Source organism: Poecile atricapillus, chromosome 16 (genome assembly GCF_030490865.1).
Source record: "Poecile atricapillus isolate bPoeAtr1 chromosome 16, bPoeAtr1.hap1, whole genome shotgun sequence".
NCBI lineage: Eukaryota > Metazoa > Chordata > Aves > Passeriformes > Paridae > Poecile > Poecile atricapillus.
Window position 1 is genome coordinate 7217195 of NC_081264.1, and position 21273 is coordinate 7238467.

The 21273-nt window shown below is 39.0% G+C and overlaps 1 protein-coding gene across 3 annotated transcripts; it reads right to left on the reverse strand.

The window, feature by feature from the left end:
- Positions 1-1138: 1138 nt before the first annotated feature.
- On the reverse strand, positions 1139-20824 carry DGCR8 (DGCR8 microprocessor complex subunit). 3 transcript variants are annotated; one of them, XM_058851938.1, is made up of 14 exons: positions 20678-20824; positions 13943-14943; positions 13354-13516; positions 12051-12193; positions 11069-11351; positions 9358-9555; positions 8893-8994; positions 8305-8403; positions 7853-7935; positions 6665-6765; positions 6128-6234; positions 5783-5910; positions 5345-5458; positions 1139-5008 (listed from the first exon to the last, which is right to left on the reverse strand). In XM_058851938.1, exons 2-14 carry the CDS (start codon positions 14663-14665, stop codon positions 4925-4927), a joined length of 2328 nt encoding a protein of 775 aa, XP_058707921.1. In that variant the 5' UTR covers positions 14666-14943; positions 20678-20824; the 3' UTR covers positions 1139-4924. The 3 variants fall into 3 exon arrangements, with proteins under 3 accessions (XP_058707921.1, XP_058707923.1, XP_058707922.1); XM_058851940.1 differs by lacking the exon at positions 20678-20824 and adding an exon at positions 20214-20671; XM_058851939.1 differs by lacking the exon at positions 20678-20824 and adding an exon at positions 20064-20187.
- Between the last annotated feature and the right edge of the window lie 449 nt (positions 20825-21273).

Consider the following 21273-nt stretch of genomic DNA (forward strand, 5'->3'; position numbering starts at 1 on the left):
ATTACCATAGATTCCCAGAAGGGTTTGTGTTGGAAGGAACCTTAATGATCATCTTATAACCAGCCCTCTGCCATGAACAGGGACACCTTCCACTCAATCATGTTGCTCAGAGCCCCATCCATCCTGGTCTTGAACACTGTCAGGGACAGGATGCTCTGTACTATTAGGCCAAACCCTGCTTTTCTTTTCCTGCCTAGATACATACACATACACCCAATTCCCAGAGCAACTCATCTTACTGCAGGGACCTGGACCTACCTGTCAGTACTTCATCATGCTCTTCCCCCATCAAAACTGCACCATGTTTTTTCAGTAAACAAGTAAAGATTAACCCTCCCATAAATCATTTACCTGCTAAATCTTCATTAGGAAGTAACAAACTCAGTCTAATAAAAATGCTACACATTCCACAGTTGAAGCCAGTCTTAGACTGTATCACCATCACTGACAAGACAATAAAGGCTCTAAGTTTCTTATACCATACTACTAAAGCTGAGGTGACTTTGCTCGAGGCATGCCCTCACCAGTGAAAACTGACAGCCACAACTGAACTGCACCCACACCAGCACCTTATGCTGCACTGCCAGAGTGTCTCCTGGGGGTGAAGACAAGCCTGGCTTGAGAGCTCCACAGGTGCTCTCCAGTCAGGACTCACTGCAGCCAGAGGCTCAGCAGCTGCCATTAATGGACTGTGATCCACACTACAGAACAGACAAGCAACACTGTTAGAAGGAGTGATCATCTTAAATCTCAACCTGCTTCTAATATACATTTAATATGGCCTAACAGCAACAAAGATTCTACAGCCCATGGCTGTGCTGATGGCACACCTTTCCAGTGTCTGGTACCTCCATCCAACAGGTACCAAAACCAGCACTGGTTTGTACCATTTTTAACCATGCCAGGGTTTAAGTAAAAATACAAATCCTAATTCAAAGAAAGGTAACTTAATTTCACTCCAAGTGTTTAACCATGTAAACATTCAATTCCTCACCTAAAAGTGATGCAATATTTCCATAACGAACGAGGCTGCACTGATTTAATTTCTCTTTAGAAATACCTAGAGGACTTGAAGAATAAGAGTTCCTTTCTCTAGATATGCTTAAGCTATCATAATACTGATCACACTGGCACATTTTATAATATCAAACTTTATTGCTCGAAACTAATTGTCTGAAAAATACACATGTAGTACTCAAAGACTGAACACAGAGGATTACATGATTGTGCAGAAAAAAAGCAAGCAGAGGCTCAGTGAAAATGAGGCTTTATAGTTGTACCAATTTAGCACTGGCACCAAGCAACTGCACCCAACACAACTCAAACAGCAACCATTGTTACCTGCTGGGGCAATAAGGATGAACTTTGTTTTGTTTTCTCATGTTCTCAGATACACATTGAAATACTGTCATTGATAATTTTATTTGGTTAATAACAGCATGGCTTCTTGCATTTCACATTTCTTCCCACAGAAAGTTAGGAGGCTATCACTTCCTGAATCTCACTCCAGAACCAAAGTACAGTTTAGTGAATTAATAAGATAGTTACGATGCTTTTAAATACTTGGATGTTACAAATATATTTGTATAAAGCCTAACAGCATCACAGGAGAATGGAAGTTTACATACAACAGTTAATTTTATGCATAATAGTCTTTCCAAAGTTCTGAGTACCCAACTAACTCATCAATTTTGTCTAATAAATATGTTAAAAAAAGCTGATGACTGGTGTTTCAGTAGGTAGCATCTGACTAGTCACTGGAAGTCACAGTAAGTTTTCCGTCAGTACCATGAAGATTTGAATGCACACGAATTTAATCCTTAATATACCACACTTTTGTCGAGAAGCACATAATATGCAAAGCAAAAACTGTCTAATCCCCAAAGGATGGAACAGTTCTTAAAAATACACTCCATCCCTATAAAAATACCCATCTTCCCCTGGATATAGAAGGGATAAATAACAAGTATCAGTGACAAAAGCAGCAGTTTTATGCATTCATACAATCAGATCTAAACCTTTACAGCCGATTACCTAGAAAACACACAAGAGTTACAAGACAAGTTTAGGATACATCTTGAATCACACTGTAAGTGTTCATGCAGAAGCTGAAGTTAATGCAATGATCTATCCTCTATCACAGCAGCTCGTGCTTATGTGCAAATGCAAGACTGTTACACTCCAAACAATAGTAAACATTAAAACACAAGAATACTTCACAATGACATAAACAGCAGTTACGTTGTTTGTTCCAGCAGTTATTGCGCTATTTTCTGGACATCTCTCCAGTTAAAGGCTGCAGCAAGGTCTAATACCATCTTTTTATGTTTGTTTTGTTTAGAATGCATAATATACGTTCTAGGCTTTGGTTCACAATGAAATCTCTGGATGTTTTAATTAAGGGCAATGGTCACCTTGTGATTCTGATAGTGGCAGACTGAGGTAATACAGCAATCCTCTTAAAATTAATGAAAACAAATTGGTAAGTGAGGCATCTATGGATATTCTGCAGGTGACCTGCAAATGCATTGACATTCTGATTTCAGAAAAATAAAAAAGATCTACAAGGGTGATTTGTCTTTTACAGTGCCATCCAAGTACAGATTTTTCTGCTGAAAACACAAGCTGAAATAAAACCTATCTAAGGGTAATACATTTAGGCATAGAAGATAAAAGCCCTGTCTTTATGAAAACAGAAAAATCCCAATAAAAACAACAAAAAGAGACAAACAGCAATCGCTGCTTGTCACTACTGCACCAGTATTATATACCCTTCAAAAGATGGAGATTTATTAAAGCTATACAAAAAAAAGCAGAGGCAGTGGTTTTTTTTGTAGTTTTTTTTTTTTTTTTTTTAGACAGGCCACTTCTTTAAATAATAGTTTATATATTGTCTTCCAACTACCCGTATCCTGTTGTAACAGGATTACAACTCATGGAACTAAAAAGCTAAATATAATAATAAAAAATGGGTGGATTCATATTTGCAGAGACCTCCAAGCATATAATTTAAACACAGAAACAGGTAAGACTCCATGACTCCTCCTGTTTAACCTCAAACATTATATGCAACACATTAGAGAACATCAGTTTGAAATATAAATTAAAATCCACATATTTCTGAAGTAATGTGTGATGTTAAAAGGAGGTCTTACAATACTGATGCCAACATTTTTAAAATCCAGTAGGCACTAAATTCAATATACTGCAGCACTCCCTATGTAACATGGTAAATTAAAAAAACAAAACCACACCAAAATCAGAATAAAACCAAGCAAAAAAAACCAAAACAAAACAACAAAAACCCCAAGAAACAAAACAAACCCTCAAGCCCCCAGATCCCTGTCAATGTAAGTACCAGGAGTTGCAGCAGGTACAGAGAACTGACCTTTCATTCCCTGCAGGAGCAGGAGGAGTGCTAAAATGGAGCAGTGCAGCTCCTGGATAAGTCACTGCAGCTCTGCCACCAGCTTGGCTTTCACTCTCTTCTTTAAGACCAAACCAAAACGTGGTTGTGAGAGAACAGTTCCTGCAGTCCCCCAGCAAACCCCGTGTGAAGAACGAAACCCACGAAGCAGCGCTTTCACACAGCCACACTATTTTTTCTGTGCTTGGCTTAATAAAGCCTCAGATGACACAGTGAGTACTGCCTGTTTGCCAGGATTGTATTTTAGAGTAGTTGCATATTTGTGATTTTCTTATTCATGAGTATAACCGGTTATGGTTTCATTCTACTTATTACTCTATGTCATAGTCCAAATCTACATTCTAATTTTCATTGAAGAAGTTACACACTTTCTTTAAAAACTAAAAATGTAATTTAAAAAAGTAAAAACAAAAACTTCTTTAAAAAAACTCAATTGCTGCAGTCAGACTTAAGGGTTGTGTTGACTCTTTTTTTAAAGTCTTTGCTTTTATGGTGAAAATTATTTAAGACTTAACTGATAAAGTCAGATGCAATCTGACACCAAACAAATGAGAAATTGTTTTATTGCTGGGAAAAGGGAGTGGAAAGTCATTGGCAAAATATTTTCAGACTATCAACCATCATCAGCTGCATTTTGGCTCCAAGCTTTGAAAACAGCCTTTCAAATTACAGTTTTTATTTTAATTATATAAGTGGGGCTATATTTTCCCTGTTCAACTGATCTATAAACTAACACAGGCTCTTTTAATTTTAAATAAACCCCAGTAATTTTGAATCTTCAACCTGTTACTCCTAACACTACCAGGTATTCTTGTTCTTTTCAAGTAATAACAAAATCTGCATCCTCTAATCTCAAATAACTAAGCCTGGCAGGAGACAAGAAACAAAACAGAAAGAAACAGCGTTACTGGCCTAATCCTATGGCATTAGAAACATTGCTCATCACTTTCCTGTATTTGTCACCAAAGTGTCTTATCAGTGCATATTATTATGTGCTGAAATGCAACAAAACTTTTCACAAAAATAGTTTTAGGCATGTTCATACAAGAAGATGTACATATATTTCTTTTATATATACATATATATGAATGTGTATATATATAATATCAGCTTCAACCTGTACACAGATATTCTGAATTTCATACTTAAAATACATCCATTTCAAACAACATGGATGGCTTTCCAGGAGAAAGTGCTTGATTGGTTTCATCCTGTGTGAACATGCCTGTCCTCTGTGCATTTGCCCCAGTAGAGATCTTTATGATCGATTCTTTAAACGTACATATCTCAGAGGTATTAAACAAGGAAAAAAAACCCAATGAAAAAGAAACTAGGAAAAAGTAATATTGCCCTGATGATGCAAAAAGAACAATGCATAACTGAAGCAGCTTGGATTTTAAAAGTTATCTTGCATTCTGCAGCAAACAATTTTTAAATAATTGTTGAAAATCTAGTTCCTCCATTTGTGTTATTGCTCCCCACTTGCACGTTTTCTCATTAAACATCAACAGTACAGAGAGGTTCACTACCAGGTTGAGCTGATTCCACTACTGTCATCTTGGGTTTCTTTCGGGTTTCCTCCTAAAAAATACAAAACCCCCACCACACAGTCATAAAGAGAATAGAATCATAAAAGTTAAAATGCTGAACCATTTTAGCCAAACCTGTGTCAGTTGTTGCAAGAGGCTAACTAGGGATAATGTTAAAAATAAATATACAGAAGTAGATGCAATCAAAGCTATAAGCCAGTTTAAAAGACAGGATGACAATCTCCCCAGAAGTAGACCCCTCAATCAAATTTTGAAGAGTTCTCTTTATTTAAAATACTATGTAAAACAAGCAAAAACCCTCTGATCATTGGTACACGTGACCCAGGACATTCATGCTGTTTGCAAATCCATGAGAATATATACTCACTCTTTCCTGTGCCAGTTTTTTCATTTCTTCCTGTAACTTGTTCAGGATGTGCAGATTTGGCTTGTTCTTTTTGGCATACTGCTGAAGTTCTATCACACTTCTATCGGAGGTTTCCTATTCAATAGAATCATAAGAAACAACTGATGAACTTTTTTTATGAAAAAAATTAATGTACATGGAGCAAAGTTTAGCCTGTTACATTTCTGTAGCTTAGTCTGTAGTTAATTTACTTCCTTAAGCAAGAACATTTACTTCCATGAGTTAGTTAAATAGGTTCTTTAACTTTGACCTGGGAGATGCAAGATTAACACAATTATTACTGTCGATGAAATCCAGGCATCTTAAAGTTTTGTTGTAACTTAATTTACAAATCCAGAAAAATCCAGAAGCAGAACTCCAGTCACAGGGTAGGTTATACTCAAACAAAAGCCTGCTCACCTGTTTAACCAGCTTGCTATTCTCTCTACCATACATTCGCAGGAGAGAGCCCCAGTTTTTCACATGTGGATGCAGTAGCTGAAGGATTTTCTGAGAAGCCAATTGCTTCCCCACTCTTTTATTTTTGCCTGTAAAAATAACCATGGAAGTGTGTCAATACCAGCACATTATGTAATGATAGCCACAAATATTCACTTGAGTTAGTCAAAACTGAGAAACCAGAGAAAAGCAGGACAAGGCCACAACAGGTTTGGTGGCTGAACAAGCACCCTCAGAACGGACAGCAAAGGAGAATAGGAAGAGAGGAAGAGGATATTCAGAGATCACAGCAATTACTGTACTTACACCAGCCTCTCACTGTGTGCTTGCCACAAGTCATGACATATTCGCTCTTCTGATTTTTCCCAGGAATCACTTCAAACTTTATGGATGTATCACCCATTCCGTGGTTTCTTAAGCACAAACACAATCAAGATCAATATGATCTTACTATCATACTAAGATCATACTAAGTAAAACTACAAACAAGTCAAGTGCTTACAGTTATCATCTTGGACAGTCATTGCAATGACATTAGATATGTTAATAATAAATGTCAATACATTAATTAACAAAGAGATTTTTTTAGATCGGTAACTTGAGTCAAGCGAAAAAGCAAAAGCAACCCTGTATGAGAGAAAACAAAATATGTTTGTCCAGCAGCTACATCCTGATCTCCAAAGAGGCACAAAAAGCATATAAGAATTAAAGAGGACTCAGCATTAACCAGGTCAGCCCCCACCATGTCTCTGGCAGGCCCAGGGTCACTGACAAACACCAGCAACAAGCAAACAGCAGGTCCTGAGCCTACAGCTCACAGGGGTCCTCATGCTGCAGCCTTACCTTTTAAGGCACTCATGGAGAATCTGATATGGAGACAAGAGTCCAGCTTTACTGGTGAGTTCATATACCCGTGAGTCCTCAATACTGATATGGTTAAAATACTGCAAAGGAAGTGAAAAGGGTTATTGTGCTTTAGGGAAATAAAACCCTAATATTGTCCTTAACTCTAATTTCTTCTTTGCTACATTTAATTAATTCTGTTGCTCTGTGGTTAGTACTTTAAAAAGTGTTTTTAAATCCATAATGGGTTGAAAGCAACATCATTAAAACATTCACACCTAACCAAACGTGCAAAATTTTAACTCCCAGTCTTACATTATTCAACATGTACATAAAAATGACTATCTTATAAATTCTTTATCATCATTTCTCCCTCAGGACAAGGTTATTTTAACTAATTATGAAACTATTTACCAAAATGCTGTGGTTTAATAAAAGTCAACAGAACTGCTATTGGTTACTGTTGAATAAATAAAAAAATAAAATACATTTGGTATTTTATTTTAAAAGAAGGGAAAAAATTGCCATCATTTCCTTAATTACCATTTCAGTAGTACAGGGCATACAATACAGCTCTAAGTTAAAGCAAGGGTATAAACAACTCCTTCTGTCTATTACTTCATTTTAGAAAGCATTCCTTTCAGGCTGATCACTGGTTTTTCCTTTACTCCTTACTGATGGTATCACTGATCAATGAGCTATTTAATTCTCCCAGCACTTGAGAATATAGCAAAACTCTCCTCTTAAAGAATTATTTCCTTTTGTTTTCTCAAATGTCACTGCCTAAACTATGGGATTTCATTATGTGGCAATAAAAACATCTCAGAAGCCAGAGCACTTCTACTTCTTACTTGATGTCCTAAGATGATCACACAAAACCAAACAGCACCTAGCTCTGAACATTTCCTGGCATCAAACAGAGGATTCTGGAAGGCAGGGCAGTGCAGGCAGTCTGGTGCCTTGGGACATCTCAGGTGTTTAGTAAGTGACCTGCTGGTCAATAAAGAACTAGTTCTCTGCATCAGAGCAAATTTTCTGATCTATTCTGATAGAAAAAGAAGTATTTTCTTTGCCTTAAAGATCTAAATGGAGGATTTTACACTTCCATTTGACTGAGGAAACAATCTTACTAATCTAACAAACTAAACAAACTCAAATGATGCCAGCCAGGGAGCATGAGCTCAGTACCTCAAGTTCTTGACTGTCTTTGGGCTTCTCCTCAGAGGTCTGTTTAACAAAGTCAGGAATAAGGATTTCCAGTGTAGCTCGAGCTGCAGAAAGTGATTAAACATCTTGATTACGTTTATTTTAACTGAAAACATCACCTCTAGAAATTGTTAGTTATCTTCTTCTGGTAAGAAATTTATTCTCTTACACTTTTCAAGTTCAGCTTGATAATTAAAGCCTCATAACTAATTAAAATAAGGAGAAATTACTTTTCACAAGTGTCTACAAAAGGAAAAATATTCCAGTCTCATTTTAGAAGTAACATAGAGCTTTTAAGACCTAAAATTAAAGAGTTATTATCACCCCCTATTCTTCTGTACTTAAATCACTGTGGCACTCAGAACCCCAGAATAGTACAAAAAGCAAACAGAAACAATTCAGCAGTTGGTACTGAGAAAGAAAAAAAACATTACCAGCTTTATTCTTGGCAAGTTTTTTGCTGCTGGCAGTTCCTGCCCCATAAGTTACTCCATCAATAATCACTGAGGCTCCAAAAGGTTCACTTGGGTTCTCTGGAAATAGAGGAGGAAAGAACAGAAAGCTTTTTGGAACTCCCGACATACATGAAATATCACCACTATCAAGATCTGTTTTCTTCATTTCAGCTTCGAGAGGGAAGAAAATGGTTTCTTTTTCTTGAAAACTGAAAAATTGTTAACTAACAGTTTTCCACTAACAGACTTACTACCATATACTTCATTCTTCCAAATAAAGAACTTAGAGATTTTAAGAAACCACTGGTACTCTGCCAGAACTCAAATATTAATTCCAAATTTTTTCCATCATGGTGTGAATACAAGAGCTACACATTCTGATACTGAAATTAATTTGTATTATGTAGTGCATATACAGGAATAACCTAATTCTGAATATTTATAAGGTAACCTCAAAAAAAAACCCAAACGAACAGGAAAAGCAAGAAAATGTTGTTTAATGCAACATTTTTGGATTCTTGGTTAACATCAAGACCAGGATAGAATTGTTTAAGGAAACAGACTTACCACATTCAAAGAAATTGTAAACAGGTCGAACCTTTAGGACTCGTTGCATATATTCATGCAAGATGCAAACTTCAGACTTCCCATTGGGATTAATGACAAACTCTGCAAAAAAGATAGGAAGAAGGGAAGAAGCTCATTAGTTCCAGTATTTGAAACAATTTATTTTACGAACAAATCCATACTGAGTAACACTCAGCAGTAACAAGAGCTGAAGGTAGTCATTACTTACCAGGTCTGTAAGCTTAAATAAAAATATTTTTGTTTAGAAATTTGTCTTTCCAATAGGAAGTGTATTTTGACAGTATTTTTCCTTTCCTATGTAATATAAGATGGGTCAAAGAACACAGAATATTGGATCAGGAATTAAGGGGACTTTTCACAGGATTTTTTTTTATTTTCAGTCAAGCTTAGAGCTGCAATTAGTCTTCAACACAGCCTATGTGAACTCCAGCTCGATCAGCTAACCTTTCTTTATAGGTGCATCCTGCACAGACAGGGTGATGAGTTTCTGGTTGGCCGGCAGGATGGGCCGCTCCGACTCTGCCTGCTTGCGCTTCATCTCCCGGTTGAATTGGCGTCGCTCAGCCCAGGTCCGGAATTTTTTCACAGTCACTTGTTCGAAGTCAAAACGCTTTTCAAGATAGCGTCTAAAATCTTCCAGATCTGAGAAACACAATCAAGTTACTCTCTCTGCTTCACCACTGAACAAGCATTAGGTTCTCTACTTCCACTGTTTTAAATGCACCATAATTATTTTCTTAGACTGGGAGCCAAAGGTTAAGATGTTAGTTTTGGACTAACAGAAGTGATTTTAAGTTTTCCTATTACAAGACCAAATGCAAAATGTTTGTGCAAACCAGAAAACAAAATAAAATGAAATCCCGTTTCATTCTGTCACTTGATGATTTTACTAATCCCTAACCAGGAATTAGTAAACACCCTACACGATTTTCAACAAAACACCAGTAATTGTTCTGCTTCAACAACAAACCACCTTCCCTTTACCTGAAGCAAGGTACACAGTGAGGTTGTGCTTTAGCCTCAGTTCCCTGAAGCCAAACCCAGCTGTTGCTGCCTATTTATTATGCTGTGTACCATGAAACACCATACAGTGATGTTCCATGATCTCCGTGGGTATCTGCAGCCTTTGTGCAGAATTTAATATATTAAATTCACACACAGAGTACTAAAAGATAGCCCCCTTGTAGTACAGCTGCTTCTCCTTTATAGGATAGTCTGCAAATACAATCAGCAAAAATAAAGAGTAGCATCCACAGATGTAAACAAACAAAAGCAAGCTGCTGGTATTATTTCCTTCCACAAGGAATTCCAAATGCAAGTCACACTTATACTTGATCACTTAGTATCTTTTCCAGTAATACAAAACAGATCCTATTTAAAGAGAGAGACAGACAGGTGAACTTCATGTAGAAAAATAAGTGCTTACTTTAATTTTGCTGCTAAATACCGATGATTTGGGTTTGTTTGGTTTTTTTTACATCTCTTGGCATTGTTTTTGGACTGGACATGACACATGTAATGACAAGGATAAGTTTTATGTCTGAGCACTACAAAGACAAATGGCAACCTATGATGCATACCAATATTCTGAGCAGCAGAAATTTACATGGATGGGATTCTTGGGTATGCAGATGTGATAAATAACAACATGAGCTTCCTCTCCAAGTTCCTCTCCATTGGGTGGCGATTTTGGCATGTTGTCTTTAGACAACTTTTTGTGTAGAGGCTATTAGATTTGCATAAATAAAATAATGAAGCATCACATCCCTCTGTACGAGTGCAATTATATTTGCATGACTTAGACTCATGCAAATACAAAAACATAGTTTAACTACATCATTTATCTTAAGAGACCATCTTGAAAATAGATATAACTCTGCCAATACAGAAAGTGCATAGAAAAGCCTACTTGAAGAAATCACATGAACATATTTGACAACAGCAAATGTACACACTGACATGACTGATTCTTATATTGAGATAAAGTCCACAAGACTAAACTACAAAAATGTTCACTTTTTTGTGTAAAAGCTTTTCATGCCAACTCTCAGGGCTTCTGGAAAGATTCTAATTCAGTAGCCAAGTCTGGAATAAAACTTCCCAAATGCCATTAACCCAACTTAAGTCAAGGAAAGACTCCACTTCCCATACATACCTACAGATTCATCTTTACATACTTCAACTTTGGCCTTAACTTGTCCCAAAGCTCCTTGTGCTGCATCTCCCCCAGAGGGGTCTTTGTCATCTAAAGGCCCAGAATCAGCAGCAGTGGAATCTGGTTCTTCTGTCTGGCAGTCCAGTTCTGAGGATTTATCTAGATGCTTAACAGGTGATACTTCCCCATTTGGGGTTATGTCATTGTTTTGTTCCCTTTCCTCATTTTCCTTCATTTTTTTGTAATGAAAGCAGGGAATGCTACTAAGGGGAGGATCATGTTTCTGCAAATATAAAACAATACAGAAGTTTTCAGTATCTTAAGGTCACCAAAAGCAAAACTCAAACCCTAAAGATGCAAGCAAGATGGAAGCTATTTGTATTTCTGTCTAGGCTCAAGCTCCTCTTCGGTCAGCAAAGTCATTCTACTCAAGAGCTGAGCAGGGCCACTCCTGGGGGATCTTCACACTGCATGGCACTGACACAAACCTGCTGGTTTAGATCCAGACTATGATCTGTTCAGCAACATGCAAATACTGCACACTTTCATAAATTCCACTGAGCTTTCCTGAGGCATAAGCCCATGGCATTAAATCCAATTTCTGCAGACTCCTTGGGTTCAAGAATGTCACATCCTCATTTCTGCAAATGTGGACCATAAGCCACAGCTCAGACTAATTTACAGCTACAAATAAATGATCCCTAGATATATTTAATGGTACAATAAACCCCCAACTTTGCAGCCATACTAGAAAAGCAAAGGCACCAAACAGGATCATCTCATCCACTAACTGCCCAAACAGAAAAGCAAAGCACCTAAGAAAAATCATATCAGATTTTCAGAAACAAAACAATTTATTTTTCAAGAATCTAATTCAAACACAGGAAACAAGCCTGCCTAAGCAGAAAAATATTCAGCTGCTTGCAGGAACATATCTGATTTTTTAATCTTAGTAAGTATTTAAGTAATTGACAGCTCTCACCCTTATGCTTCCTGTTCCCAAAAAATAAGGTCTAGACCAGGTAACAACTCTAGATTCTCTGTGCAGATATACAGGAATGCCCGAATTATGGAATGTCATGATCCATCCATCTGGCAAAGGTTCTGTAGGAGGGCGGCCACGACCTTTAAAGCAAATAATGGCTTTAAACATGGATAGACTCCTTAGAAGAACACAAATAAAATCCAGGTTTTTATTTTTTGCTTTTTCTGTCCCAAAGAATAAGATGGCACTGAAACAAGATTAACAATGTTTTGTAGAGAGATGCTGTTTTAGTAACAAGGTGTAAGCTTCTAACTCAAAACTAAATCCTGCAAAATTACAGATTCCATGACGTTCTCAACTAAAGGCAATAGTAGCAATATGTTTTTATATAGACTGATTTTGTTTCATCACTGAATTCTCCTTTCTTTAGTCTTTTTATACTTATCACAAGCACCACTGCAAAAGATTTACTAGAAAAGTCATACCTGCTTCAGAAACACCTTCATTTTCTGTTAAAAAATTTTCACTTGACACTCAGGAAAAAAACTGCATCAAAACACCATGAGATTCACAGACCCAAACAGCCAGCAAAGAGCTCATCTCTAAGCCAAAGTCTCATGCCTCTCTAAATCACAAATCAGACTATTCATCTTTGCTGGAAGCTTCCTGGCAATCCTCTGTTACTAAACAATTTTGAAACAAAAAGTTATTTGGTTTTCTATTTCAGAATACAGTGAAGCTGTAAAATGCTCCTCTAGTACGTGTTTAAATTTTAATTCAGAATATTTTCCATTACATCTTTCTGGATGGGTTTGTGTTTTCAGCTCTTCGTTATTAGTAGTTTCTAACACCATGAAATTGGATAAATGTAAGCAACTGACTTTTCTAATTATTATTTTTAACCTAGATTGCATTCATAGAGACCTCACATGGGGCAATTTTAACAGAAAGTTATGTAACTGAAGCAGGAAAAAGACCAGAATGCCCAGAGACAAGAACCCCAGATCACCTTTGTTCACCTCCTCACCACTGAGGTAACATTCTTCATTATTTTACACAAATCCACACACTAAAATATATTCTTATTACATACAACAGATCAAAAGCAAAAATTAACTTCACTGATTAAGAATGTGAAAAATCGTGTTCCACAGTAAGAAGCTTTCCAACAATAAAATTCTCCAACACATGAATGATTTCACACTAATTGCTGTCCCACACTTTGCTTGTTGATATACTCTTGTTCTAGAGACATCAGCCATACACAGGACCTACAGTTATTAAATGCACATTAACTTACTCTTCAGTACAGTTTTAATTTTGGTCATCATTGGCTGCACGCTTGTCTCTCCATCAGACTGGTGATCACTTTCACCACCGTATTTCTCATTATCTAGTCTCCTTGTTTTGGGTGCTCGAAGACCCTCTTCCAGCAAAGCATCCACATCATTATCAAAGTCATCCTGAAAGAGATTTCAGACAATATCCTTCTGGGCCTACCAACCTCCCCTTTCCCTTGCAAAGGGAAAGCAGACATTTTTATATGCACTTCCATACAGAGAGAAACTAGAAATTTCCAATGATTCCAGTAAAAAGACTGAAAAATAAGAAAATAAGTTTGTGAGAACTAGAATCTACATGATAAAATGAATTGCAATTGTTTGAGAAGACTTTTAAATGCTCTTTTTACAGAAAACCATAGAAGCTGCAACACAACTCAGAAGTTTGACTAAAATAGTTTACAGAGGTTCTCAGCCAAAGCTCTGTCTCTGAAAATTCTGCAGTTTTGACTCATGTACTGCACACTTCTAGAAGAGATTATTTCTTTGCATATTTTTTCTAGCCACTTGGAAACCTCTTACCCAGCAAAGACCTGTGGATTTACTTACCTCATATGAGAAATTCAAGGTTTCTTCATCCACTTTATCTCTTTGAACGATTGCTTTAGATGTGAACCCTCCTCCTTCTTCATCTATTTCCATCAAATTGTCGGTAAAGTCTTCTAGCTCATCCAGAACTGCAAATTCCACTCTCTTTTCCTGATCAATATCATTTTCATCATCCTTCTTGTCATCACTTTCACCCCCTATCCCTACAGCTTTACCATTACTACCACCAAAAGGACAAACATGCAAATCCCCATTGACATTATTAATACCAAACTCTGTATCTGCCTTATAATCCTGCTCAACTCCAGTGTACAGAACTTTCCTATCTTTGCTTTTGCAGCTCTCTGTAAAGCTAACACTAATCTTCACATCCTTCAGTAACTTAAGATCTGGGGTGAACTTTCGAACTGACGGTGCGTGACGAGCAGTTCTCGGGCTTTGGTCACTGCTGTTGGGGTCTATGAGAAGACGACTTTTGTAGCAGGCAGATCCCTTTGTGAGCAGCTGTGTTCTGCAGAGACTGTGCGTGTCCCCAGCAGGGGTATCTGACTGTCCATCACCACCAGAGCCAACGTCCATTACCTCTGCGTCACTGGACGTTTGCAGGGGAGGTGGTGGAGGCTGTTCGTTGGGCGGCAGAGGTGGGCGACAAGTGTGATTCTCCACATTCATTTCTCTTGCAGGTTCTTTAGGGAGGGGTGGTACATTTTCATAGTTCTCCATTTTTAAAACTACTGTTTTAAGAAAAAACAATGCTTTAATAAATGTTTATCTCTATATTCCTAACATGCATAAGTCCATCAGGATTGGTTTATCATGTTCTATTCAATATGCAACACTGATGATTCAGTTAAGCTGACTACATTGTTCTTTTCATTAATGTAGACAGCTTTCAGAATCACTGTCTCAATTATTGGAAATCACAATGCATTCAGCTTAAATAGCTGAAGACTAAGAGTGCATCTTCACTGGACAAGCTGGTCTCCTTTTCTTCTTTCAACCTACAAGAAGAAACAAAATAAAAAAAAAAAATGTCACAGGAAAAAAATGGAAATAGTATCCCAGGCAGAAAGAAAACATGCCACTCCTTCCAGCATAAATTTCAAGTAGAAGAGTGACACTTTTACAGTGAGAAAGGCAGGGTACCCAGATACCACCTTGAATGAGGCTGAAACTAGAGTGGTTTTATTGCTTGAGCTGTACACCAGCACAAGAATTTCCTAACACAGTTGCCTTTATGATTAGTTGACTATCTCTGCTTGGTTAACAGGCAGGGCATTAAGCATGACAGACAAAGCTGCATTTTGGGGAAATTCTCCCATAATCTGAAACAACCTGGAATTCAAGCCATACTTACCCACACAGCAAAAAGGATAACTAGCTTACAGTTTAAGACAATCTGCAAAACCAACAGGACTTCAGAGACTATGGTCATGGCTTTTCAAAATTTAAGTTATCAGCTACTTCTGAAATCCCACAACTTACTAAAATATTGCAGAAAATTACTCTCTAGATAACCACATATTACACATTTGATCTTGTATTTTGCACTGTTATGGAACTATTTATTCATTATGTCTGAGGAAATCAGGTCCAGATACATAGCATTAAAGCTCAATTTTGGGAGGTATTTAGAAGCCAGTGTTTTAGGGAATTGAACCTGGAAAAAGTATCCCATTCCCATAGGAAATTTTACAGGGGATGGGGAGTGGTTCTTTCTACCATGTCTATGATGATGGCTTCTTCAATTATACTTTTGCCATCTGTGAAGGACCATAAGCACCTGGGGAAAAGAAGGATCATTTCTTACCTGCTTATTTTGGTTTCTCCAAGTCCCTCCATGCCAGCCCAAACTAGGTTTAAATCTTCCTAAGAGCTAGAAATGAAGCACTGTCACTCTGCCCAGGCAGCCAGCTGGCTGAATCTCCTCTGTTCAAAGTATTCCCGGCTGGCCAAGAAAATCTTCCCAAGTATTTTGGAAAGACAAGCTCTGAGATCTCTCATGTTGCTGTACAACATTGCAGGCAACAGGGCAGAAGGTCTGGGTTGTCATGAGGACTTAGAGAAACCAAGGGTAATTCTCTCATGTACCTCTATGCCAGCCCAGGAGGAACAAACCAACAGCAACATCCAAACACCATCTAGGGCAAGGCACAAAGCTGGGAATCAGAAGTTATAATGGGATCAATTAAAATGCAGCAACATACAGAAGTTACCTACCTGGAAGCTGGAAGGAAGTGTAACATAGAGCAAACCCTAATATGGCAACAAAGCAAGTTTTGCTGGAGCAGCAGAGGAATTCATATTTTGTGCTGGTTTTTTGATGTGTGTGAGGTTTTTTAAACCTACTCAAAACTGTGACACATCCAACATGCTGAGTTTGACATGCATTATAAAATTACAAAGGAAAAAACTGGTAAGAACTCTAAAATAATCCCATCTTCTCTGACACCAACACATTAATTGTCAGATTGAAAAATGGCTCATTCACCAGTAAGACAAGCAATTCTATATATTTAAAACCATTACACCCTACAAGACCATACAATGACCTCAGCAATGAACAATTCCTTCATCTTTCAACAGGTTCTGAAACATATAATTTAGAGTATTTGTCTAATAAATTTCCTCATCTTCAGTTTGAAAACGCAAAAAAAAAAAAGGCAAATTTATTATTAAATTATTCACAGTAAATCATTAGTGTCTTAATTCTGAACAAAAGAATCAAAAGTCACAGCATGGAATTCAGTAACTCCTGGAAACTAAATGCCTAAGTCATCTAATTTTTCCATCTTAAAAAGTCTTCTAAAAACTCTTAAAAAGAGCAAGCAGAAGTAACTCACACAGAAATGCAATGCTGAAATCAGCATTCTAGAATTTGAAAGAGCAAAACCTTCCCTTGTGTTCGGGGAGCTCTGTGGTCCAACAAGAAAGACTTATTTTTGACAAGGCTAAGGCATGATCCTGAATGCCACTTCCAGATCCCTGATACACGTTCTGCTCCTATACTAAAGTATTTTAACACCACCAGTGCCAAAACATAAGAACTTAACCTTTACCTGCCCAGCTTTGGTAGTTCACTGATACAACACCTCTGCTTTTGGCAGGAAAGATGTCTTGTTATTCTATTCAAGCACTAGTAACAATTATATTCTCGTTGTCTTCCCTTTCTTGCTGGCTGTGAAACGATGAATGGCTGAACAATGAACAGCAAATCACTGCCAGGGATTGTCTGCTCCTCACTACATACAGTGGGTCAGGGAAAGTACTAGACCAAGATGGGTTCAAAGGAGCTTTTTCCATTTCTAGCCATGAACCTTCCACATCCCTAAGGTAAGATAACAGTCTCGTAGTGATGCCAAAAAGATTCTTGCTATTTATATATTTTTCATATACCTGCAGCTCTGTAGACTATTATTCTATAGTTATACAGCTGCTTAATTAACACTAGTACTTTTCTTACCCTTTTTCATAGCTTTTGGAACAATAAGCTGACCTTCTAAACACATTCCTGGAATACTGTTTAGTCTTATTCTAAGTAGGGGAACTACAGTAAGACATAATAAGAAGTGGGCAGAGTGCCCTTGGACCAAATCCAAGGGGCTGACCCAGGGGTAGGTTACTGGGGCAACTGAATCTCCTGTTGGAGATGTACCTGTTAGATACCCTAATTAATTAACCTAATAGTAGAAACCCAGCACAAGGTGTGCCCATCAGGACCGGACATCTGGAAGCTTCCAAAGAAAGGTCTGTTTGTTACTATTCTAATACTGTTGCAAGGGCTCTTTCTCTCTTTTGACCATAGGTAACAGTAGCTCTGCAGTTACTATGGGCTTCAATACCTGCCTATAAGCCACAAAAAGCAAGGCAGAAGCAGAGGAACACGGGTGTAATTCTCATCTACTTCCCTGCCAGCTGATATTACAATGTGCCCTTTATATCAGGAGCTGCAGAAAAACCCCAAACAACAAAACAAACAACAAAAACAAACAAATAAACAACAAAAAAACCCCAATTTATTGCTCCAAAGCAATAAAACCACTGAGCAATCAGGTATTTGAAAAGACAGACAGAAGGGAGGAAAGGCAAAAGGATGAGTTAGATGAGCATGTAGGTTAACAAACAGCCAAAAGGGCCCTAGATAAGGGAACAGAACAGACACACACAAAAAGGCTCAGCATACGAAGTTATAACATAAATCAGTTTCCTATTGTGAGCCTTCATTAAATTGTCCTGAAATAACAGATTTTATTCTCCAAGGCTCCACTAAGTTCCATTAACGGTTTCCATAAGGATTCCTTCCAAAGATACAGAACACCACTGGCAGCTGCACCAGGCAGTTACAAACACTAAAAACGTGAGTGCACAGCTCATGTTCTGCAGATAACCATCACATGGTATTTCCACATTTTTAACTGCTTACTCTTATTTTAGCTCGTCATTTAAAAAAAGTTTCATGTCACAAAATAAACTAAACCATACAGATTGGCGGGGCGGGATATAAATGTAATGGAGCAAACTACATAGGTCCCAAAGAAAGTAGAGTAATCTTAGCCTGGTTGTCTTACAGGTGTCCTTTAAATGCAGAAAGGAAAAAACAAAACAAAACTACTTTGTTTAATAAGTACCACTGTCCATTCCCACAATCAGACAGAAAAGGGATGGGAAAGAAACACACAGGGAAAAGGGTATTCAAGGCAGGAAAAAAACAGCATCCTAAAATTTGTAACCAGCATTGCCCAAACTCAAAGGAAAATTCCCTTCAGTTACATCAGGTCAGCAGTCTAGAAATGAATTTAATAAAGAACGTATTTTCTTTACAAATACCTGTAGCTGCAGCAAGGAACAGCATACCACAGATTCTCTCTTCAAAAAGTCACTTTTGAAAAGAAACTGTGTCAGAGACCGATTACTTCACATTCAGTGGACCCCAAAAGGAAGAGAGGCTCAGAGCAGACTCTCCTTATTTGCTAACCAAATACAAAGTCCTTCTCCTTATCCTCCAGCCCTTGGCAACTCAGGTGCTGATCCATTAACCCATGTCAAAGTCATTCCCCACTCACAGTCACCTATTCTAGTCAACTACCCCACACAAAACAAAACCAAGAAAAAACCCCAAAACAACACCTTAAGAGACTAAATTTCTTTTCTTTAAACCAGAACAGGAAGTACCAAAAGAAAATACTCTTTAAGATAATACATGTAAGAACTCTTCTCATCAGCTTTACAGTAGAAAGATTCTGAGCAAAACAACCACTTTGTGTAAGTCAGTCATTAAGGATGGTTAAGAAAATGCAGCCAGAGCCCAATAATAGCATTATCAGTGGCAAATACAGACAAGGCTCAAGAACTTCTCCAGTCCATAACACATCATTCCATATCAGAATGAACAGAGCACATAATTTTGGAAAGCCATCCTCAGAAGTGGCAAAACAACAGTTGCTTTTAGAGCTTGAGTAGTTTTCTGGCAGGGTTTAGATGGTTTGATTAATTATGTAAGACAAAAAATTGATTTACAAAAGGCGAAAATCAGAGCCTAGGAAGGAGAAAATATATTCTTCCTTTCCCATCATATGTAAGCTTCTTGCTTGTAAAGAAAAACAACAGACAAGGAACCAAAATCCCTTCTCTTTCTCTAAATAAGCAAAACAGCCCTGATAATCAAAAGGAGCTGCCCAAAAAGCCTAGCAACTCAACTTCTTAACCAGAATTAAAAATAGGAGCCCCTAAGTTTAATTACCCAAATAGACAGAACAACCTCTCACAAAACAAAAATAAAAGACCTAATTCCAAGACCTCTAACTCACAGCCTGGATATAAATAAAGAAATAACGGAATAAAGAAACGGAATGTGTTCACCCAGTTCCAGTTTATGGTAGAGTAACGCCTGGATATTCAGGTCTCAGCGGGCAAACTTTGCAGACAAACCCGAAGCCTAAGGAAAGGAGGCACAAAAGAACGAACTGTTTCCAACCAAAAAAAAAAAAAAAAAAAAAAAAAAAGGTGAGGAAAGCGGGGAGAATTAACTTTTCAGAGGCTGAAAGTGACAATCTGCTATTAATAGAAAGAACACACGAAGAATCCTGAGAGTTACAGAGACATCACGTTATCTTCAACATACCAGAACTAAAAAAGTCCCTGCGCGCCCGCACACGCGTTGGTGCCTTTTCTTCCCAACTTTGCTCCGGAGCCGAGACACGCTCCCGTCCCCTGTACAAAGGGCAGCGTCCGGCGGAACCCCCCGTCCCTCCCTCTGCCCAGACACACGGACCTGAGGAACTCCCCATCACCCCCGGACCAGGAGGGGCCGGGGGTACAGACATGGCGCTTCCTTCCCCTCCACAATCATGAACACGATCCCACGGCGAGGCGAGTAGGGAGGTGGCTAAGGGTGGGCGGGAAACGGAAAAAAAAAATAAAAAAAATCCCCCCAAACACAAAACAACCGAAGAAAAATCCTGAACAAAACAAAACACAACACCAGCTCTGAGAAGAGGCCACTCAGGCCGGGCGCAGGGGAAGCGCCGCACGGCAATACCCGCCGGGCAGGGCGGCGCCTTCCAGCGATGGGATGTCGGGGCTCGAGGAGAGGCTCCTCTGGGCTCCGCGCCCGGGGGCCGCTCCGGGCAGGCGGCAGGAGCGCGGCGGGCCCGCTAGCGCCGCGGCCTGTGGGGCGGAGGGGCTGCTGCCCGCGCAGGCCCGCCCTGCCCGTCGCGCCGCGGGGCCCGCACCCACCTGGGCCATCCCCGGCGGCCCCGCCGCTCCTGTGCCGGGGCTGCGGGTGAGGGCGAGTCCGGCCGCCTCACGATCGCCGTCCCGCACTCCGCGCCGCCGCCATCTTTAAACGCCTGCGCTGGGCCCCTCCGGTCCCCGAGGGCGGGACCCCGCGCGCGCCGAGCCAATGGCGTTCGCAGCGTCTGCGGTGACCGATTTGAAATCCCGGCTGCCATTGGCCCGTTCCCCTGCCTGTTACCCCGCTCCACCAATAGAGACGCGAGAGACACCCGCCCTCACAGGCCCGGGCCATGGCGGGGCGGGCGGGTCCTTTGTGTGGCCCCGCAGCGCTCGGGCCATTTCCCTCCGGACAGACCAGCTACAAAAAAAAGCCGCTTTTCGTTGCAAAGGCTGTTTTGTATCTTTAAGCAGCAAAACTACAGCACTACTGCTTCACGACTGAATTGCCTAAAAAGGATAAATCAAAGTAGGGCTATTTCTTCTGCTCTATGTACCAAGAAGTTCACAGAACAAGTCCCAAATCTGACTGCAACGTTTAGACAGCATTCCTAAATAATTATTGATATATCTTGCACAGTTTATGTAAAATTACTTCT